General features: G+C 48.4%; 1 protein-coding gene across 1 annotated transcript, besides 6 other annotated features; it reads left to right on the top strand.

The window, feature by feature from the left end:
• Positions 1-37: 37 nt before the first annotated feature.
• Positions 38-70: a sequence feature (A-rich).
• A 24-nt stretch (positions 71-94) lies between these two features.
• Positions 95-111: a microsatellite.
• A 589-nt stretch (positions 112-700) lies between these two features.
• Positions 701-733: a sequence feature (A-rich).
• A 9-nt stretch (positions 734-742) lies between these two features.
• Positions 743-768: a microsatellite.
• A 66-nt stretch (positions 769-834) lies between these two features.
• On the top strand, positions 835-6,669 carry TraAM80_09538 (uncharacterized protein; the record flags this gene model as incomplete). The annotated part of the gene is made up of 1 exon (XM_029386217.1): positions 835-6,669. One exon carries the CDS (start codon positions 835-837, stop codon positions 6,667-6,669), a length of 5,835 nt encoding a protein of 1,944 aa, XP_029233926.1.
• Positions 6,670-6,747: 78 nt separating this feature from the next.
• Positions 6,748-6,781: a microsatellite.
• Positions 6,782-6,798: 17 nt separating this feature from the next.
• Positions 6,799-6,833: a microsatellite.
• Between the last annotated feature and the right edge of the window lie 11 nt (positions 6,834-6,844).

The following is a 6,844-nucleotide window of genomic DNA, read 5'->3' as shown; positions in this document are numbered from 1 at the left end:
CATCTAGAGGTTGAGGGAACAGGGGTCAGTGTTCCATTTTTGTTTGTTTTGTTGTACTGTTGTTTTGTTTGCTTGTGAAAATGTGAGCGCGTAGTTATTATTATTATTATTGTGTTGTAGTTGCATCGGTTTTATCCCTTCTGTAGGAAGCTTTGCTGCAGTAAAGCATTATAAATGGTTGCTGTTGTTAGTTGTGCACCAGCTTTCTTGAGTTCTGTCTCATCTCTTTTTATTTGTTCCTCAATGTGTTTTTTTTTCTTGGCTGTGCAGGCAAATCCTTTACAACAGCAGTGCATAACGTTTCTGTAGATGCAAAACAAGAAACATTTGCGTCTCCCTCTCTGTGCCTGTAGGTGTTGCCGGGAATGCGCGAGGAATGAGAATTGTTGAGTCTTATCCCTTGAACTTGTTACTTGTCCTGCGTGAGCGTACGAGGGTGTGGTGTTTTTTTTTCTCTTATTTCTGCTGCTGCTGAAGTGGCGGCTGCGAGGTGTTCTACTTTGGAGCGTTCTGAAACATGGCATAACGTCGAGGTGGGTGGGGTTCGTGCCCCCAGCATATTGAAGCAAGTGAGCAAACAGACGGTCAAAATGGAAGCAGTTTTCTTACTATTTTCATGTCGAATGAATATAAAATTAGAGCTAAAAAGAGCCGTTTTTCCGCAGGTGTGCGTATCTGTGTTTTGCTCTCCATTTCCTGCTTTATTTTTTTTATTTTCTTTTTTGCTTTCTTTGCGATCAAAATATATATATATATATATGCATAGATGTGTTTGTATTGTCACTGTTGGTCATAGTAGTAGCAGTTCTTGTTGTTTTTTGACCATCGCCTGCAATGCATGCCTCAGACCTGCAGCGCTTACAGCGCTTGTTTGCGTACTTCAAAAAAAACACAAGCAAAATGTTGGAGGGTTGCTGTGCGTTAGTTGAGCTCATTGATGAGGACGACTTAACAAACTGGTACGTGCTGTTGAAGTACGAGGATGAAAACAATAAGGAGTTTTTCGTTTCTTTGCGCATCTACTTCTTCGAGGAGCTGCAACGTATGCCGCTTGTATTTGTGATTGCCCCTCGGCTCGTAGCAACCTTCATTCACCACGGCGCAATTTGTTCGCTAGAGCTGATGTCGCAGCAGTGGTCGGTGGATGCGGAGGGAATCGCACTCCTCATTCGCTCACTGCACGCCACGCTGAACCCATTCAGCCATGACAGCAAGGTGACGGTGGATGAACTTAATAGCAGTATAAGTAGCGGGAACCAACAACACCAGTTGCCGGCCGCCGACGCGATGGATGTTGCCGCTGCTCCCGCCGTTCCTGTCGCAGCGTACACGCAGAACGAACATGAACTGGGCATTCAACACATTCGTCAGTCTCATCCGCACCTCTTCCGCGGTTGTTCCCGCAAAGACTTCTTCAAGCAGCAGCAACAACAACGACAACAAGAAGATTTACTAGCGGCAGCATTTATGAAGAATGGCGTGGTGGTCCCGAACTCTTCCGCCGCCTCCTCTACTTCATATGCATACGACGATGGAAGGGGAATGGCATCAGTCAAGAAGGCAACTATTCATTCTGGGGATGAACTACAGAAACTCTTTTTTGCGGGTGGGGTGATGGATGTTCAGCTGGATCTTGGAGGTCAGGACTTGCCAAATGGAGGTCGTTGTGAGAGCGTTGATGAGCATCTTGTGAAGTGTACGTTACCCACGGCCGGTTTCGCTACCCCGAGTTACACGATGACGATAGCGCCGTGCCGCGTGGAAAAGAAGGAGGAAGCAAAGAACCTTCATATAGCCTTAGATACACCAACGGCTACTAGCGACGTTGGCTTGATGGTTCCTGACACGGATTTATCTCGTAACGGCGAGGCTGCGGATTGCCGAAGACGGGTAGACCAGCAACTATCCATCACATCTAGCGTTGACGGCGATGATATGGTATGGGAGATCAAACCAGAGCGTCGTAGGAAGCATCAAGGCAATAAAAACATACACCCCCGTCTACAGCTTGATCAGGGAAAGAAAGAAAGCGGAGTGGTTTTGATCCTGACAGGTGAGGTTGTCAGAGCCACGAATAATAGTGATATTCTTCCGAGTGTACAACGACGTCGGAAGCCGGAGGCTCCTTGCACGGTGCCGGTGGGATGCACTTTACGACTTGAAAACCTTACGGTTTACGGTGCGATTACTGTACTTGGAACTCTTGAAATGTCTGAATGCACTTTCATTGGTTACTTTTCCACCGAAGGTGGAGGACGTGTGGGAATTTCTCAATGTAACGTGTACGTGGACTGTGCCGAAACACGTAGAGAAGGGATTCTGGTCCTTGATGCTTCAACCGTGGAAATACGGAACAATACAACGGTGCAACGAAGGGAATACACATTTGAAAATGAGAAAGAAACTCCTTCTATTAGTCCAGTTGCACCGTTTGTGCTACAATCTCTTATACTGGTTTCTAATAGTGGAACGTTGCACATGCAGGGTGGTTGCCGTATCATGTCGCATAGCACTGAAAAAACAATATTTGCAGAACAAGATGCCTCAGTAGACATTGCCGATTGTAGTATTATGGCAGGAAGCAGCAGTGCAGTTAGTATACTTGGGTGTCGTGCTTTTTTTGCCAACACACGTTTTTATGGGGAGGATAGTGTCGAGTTACAAGTCTCCGATATTAATCGTCTAACTGGACTTAATGTGGAGCTTGGGGGTCTTGTCACTGCCCGTCATTGTGTGGCGGAGCATCTATACTTTGGCTTTTCGGTTATTGCGCACTCCGTTTCACACTTCTTTGGGTGCCACGCCGAACATGTTGTGAATGGCTACACCATTGATGCCTCATCTGTGACTATTGAAAACAGCTCTGCCCACACCAACCATGTGGGTGTATTTGTGCTGAATAAGGCGAAATGCATCATCAATAATGACAATGAACACGTTCTTCCGTTTGAAGAACGTTGCCGCCTTTTACTCAAGGCACGTGAAAACGTTGGGCGCCCGCGGAAGTTTCAGCGCGGGGATAGACGCATATGCAAGGAAGATCCAGAGACAGATATTGCCTTTTCCTCTGTGTTCAGCAGCCCGACTGCGCCACCGCAGCCACACGCAGCCACAGCAAGTGAAGATGAAGCAATGGATCTTTCCGCTCTTGAAGTTATTGAGCCTATTGGTATGAATAGGAAACCTTTTGACCCTCACCCTGTCTCTGGGGCAACGACAACAAATACGTCAATTTTTCCTCTCTCTTTTAAGGGGGGACTTTTTAGTCTGGAGGTCCGTGATGCATGTATGGTGGCAAAAGGGATGCTTCTTGCAGATGCACAGGACACTTCCATCTACGTCTACGATCAGGGCTCGCTTACACTCACCGACGTTGTTGTGTGTAAATCATTGGCATTGTCACAGCAGCCATGTGGAGTAAAAGTTGTGAACAGCCGAGCTTATGTGCAGCGATGTGTAGTGGCGGATTATGCATTTGGTTTTGCCGCTATTCAGGGATCTTCTGCTCGTTTTGAAGAATGCATGGCTGTGGGTGGGACGAATGGATTTACTGTTGATGATGCTCATTGCACCTTGCATCACTGTGGTGCGACCACGGATCACGTTGGTGTATTTGCTCTCAATCGTTCAACACTGCGAATGGATAACTTAAATGCCGCTAAGTGTAAGGCAGGTTGGCTTTCGTGTGTGCTGAAGGGTCATCTACATGGATTAGAGAGTCGTTCAAGCGATACAGTGTGCATTGGGGTTACAGTTCAGCACGGGCTTGACAGTGGGTTTACATGCTACAATGGTGGATGTCTCCGTCTTGAGAAATGTACCGTTGACATGGGTGCCACCGCTTCTAGTGAATCTAATATTGGCGAAACCTCGTGTCGTAAGTGCTTTTCTTCTGGTATTGGCCGTTCAAGCTTTATTTCTGCTTCAGACACTGATGCTGCTGATAGAACTGATGAAGGCTGGAATCGAGGCAGAATGGGAAATGTATCTGCAGTAAATTTAGCTCACGCTGATAACTCCGGCAATTTGCCGTCGTACAGCTCCCAAAAGAACTCTGGTGTGAAGGCCTGGTCGGGAAGTCGCTGTATCGCTATTGGGTGTGAAGTACGGCACGTAACGTTTGGGTACGCCGCGATTGGTCCTGACACAGAACTGGAGGCTTCTCACTGTACCGCAAAGCATATTGTGAATGGTTTTACAGTTGACGGCGCCAAGTGTCGGTTGTCACGTTGTAGCACCAACAGCAATCATGTGGGCGTGTTTGTGCTTAGTCATGGAACGTGCAAGGTGCGCCGAGGCAGCTACACAGCTCGCATGTATAGCATTGAGAATCGCAATGGTATTGTGCATATAGAAGGACATGTGAAGCTGAGTGGTTTTTCACGAATTGGCCTCTACGTTTACGATGGTGCGAGATTGGACACTTTGACAGACAGCATGTTGGATATCAAGGTTTGTAAGGACCCTGCACAACAGCAGTTACCTCCAGAGTCAACTCTTTCAGGGTCCTCAGCAACTCCATCAGGGCTTTTTCCTTCATGCTTTGCTATTGATAAGGGTACTGCAGTTATTCACAACGCTTTTTTTGGTGGTGGCGCACAATGTGCTGTGAGTTGTGGAGATGGTGCGAACGTGTATCTTCACCAATGCACTGCAGAGTTTTGCAATGTGGCGTTCAATGCGCTCTCAGGATCGCAAATGTATTTGTCAAACTGTTATGCCCGACATGTTCGACATCACGCACTTATTGTTCACCGTGGCGGTGTTTCGCGGGTAAATTGTCATTCCCCCGTATCCTCGACAAGCGGTGTTTTGCATGGAAGACTACAGATTGAAGGAAAGTGCTTTCTGGAGCGCGTCGTGCTTCACCCCACATCAGACGTGGATGACGAACAAGCTGTCGCTTTCCGGCCGTCACTGCCACCTCCATCCTCGTCCTCGGCAGATCTTGCATCTCCCAGGTCTCTCCCTTGTATGCCGACATTGTCTTCAACTTCTTCCTTGTTGAAGCCGAATGGTCTCATTCGTGTTTTCTGGAGTGGGGCGCTAGTGATGGATTGCTGCCTCGTTCTCCTTGAGGACCAACATCGCGTGGTGGAGGAGGAAGCCGGTGGCAAAGAGAATATGGAAAAATATGTGATTGTGGCGGAGGGTCGCAGGGCCACAGTACACTTGCGAAATGTTCTTTTTCGGAAGGTGTTTGCGACCGTGCCCGGTTGTGTGGGGAGCTGTAACGCCTCGACGAGCTCTCATGGTAGTGGGTTGTTGCCCAAAAATAGACATGGAAGCAATGCCCCTTGTGACAGGCCAACTTGGTACGGCCTTGTTTTACTGCAGGGCGCAAAAGGTGACATACGTGGCCTATCTGAGGCATCACTCATAGGCGGTGATGCTTCCTCTATTTCTGGGGCAACCCTGAAACGTTCACTCGGGACATCGCAGCCTCTGACGCATTACCCCCCCACAACATGTGTGGAAGAAGGCACGGACAGAATCCCCCTTGTAGATAACTATGACTCTCTGGTGGACGATGATTCTCTTGCGCAGAATGTTAAAAAGGGTCCAAATGCGTTATCAGGTGGTGAAGTCGTGCCCCTGCGTGTTTGCATGACTCGAACATCATCGTTGGTGACAGAACATGTGAATGTGCGGCAGCTTATTGCTTCTGGAGGGTCGACTATTGATGCTTCACATTGCTATTTTGCTGGGGCTGAGGCTGTGATACTCAGTGGCGGTAGCATCCTGCGGGCAGTTGAGAGTCGGTTTATTGGAGCAGTTTGTGGTCCGGCCATGCGGGTGGAGTATGCCACTGTGCATCTCAATAAATGTCGCGGCTATTCCATACGCAGGGAGGTAATTGTGGCCAAGAGCGCAACGCTGAAGCTTGCTGAGTCCGTGTTTTTTCTGTTTAACTCCGAAAGCAATGCCGCTAGCGGGGGAGCTTTCGCCACTGGGGAACGCTGGTTTGAGTTTTCCTCAGAGAACAGTGAGGACGGCGATAGAAGAAAAGGTGAGGATTTGTTAATTTTGCATCACCAGGGGCATCGGAGGAGCGGTAGCGGCGATGATAATAACGGAGAAAACGCCGTTTCAGCAAGTACGAAACAAGCGGACACTACTATGTCAAAGACAGCTGCACCAACGTGTTTGCCGTTAGAAAATACCCCTATTGAACATTGCATGGTGGTGCCGTTAAAAAGTCCTTTGCTGTCTCTCGCCTGTGTTGAGGAGACACGGTCAGATACTTTGCTGCAGGATGCTAAATGCCGGCAGAAGCATGAAGACTGCGAAGTTGATCGGCTGCCAGTTGCCGTGTGGAGTGTCCAGTCGAAATCTTTTCAGGAGAAGTGTACCACTGAGGGAAGGGTGGGGAGGTTAACGTGCCGGACCGGCGAATCCACTGGATCTTTTATACGCCGTAAAGCAGGTAGTTGTGTGACTGAAGTATCCTTGGCACATGTCGAATCAGGGGCGGGGCAGTCGTGTGGAGGGGGACATCATTTTGCTGTGCGGCTGGAGCGTTCAAGTCTGTATTGTTGCGGTGCCACAAGCATTGAGGGTGGAATTACAGCTGATGCCTTCAGCAGGATAGAGGCCTGTCGCACCCCATGGTTCTCTCACATTGTGCGTGTGGCAAGAACAGTGTTCTCCACCGTTTTTGGGACGTGAGCACTCCCAGATTTGTTCCTGTTCCCCTCCCCCGGCGAGACAAGTGAGATTACTGTAACGTAGTTGGTCTTCACCAGCAAAAAAGATAAAAAAAAAAACGAAACAAAACAAAGCGAAATCAAGAAAGAAAGAGAGAAAGAGAGAGAGAGAGAGAGAGAGAGAGAAGAAGACGCGA

The sequence above is a fragment of the Trypanosoma rangeli genome (assembly GCF_003719475.1).
Source record: "Trypanosoma rangeli strain AM80 chromosome Unknown Tra_15.4_contig_00608, whole genome shotgun sequence".
NCBI classification, from domain to species: Eukaryota; Euglenozoa; class Kinetoplastea; order Trypanosomatida; family Trypanosomatidae; genus Trypanosoma; species Trypanosoma rangeli.
The sequence above is the reverse complement of the archived record's forward strand: the minus strand, read 5'-3'. Positions and strand labels throughout refer to the sequence as shown.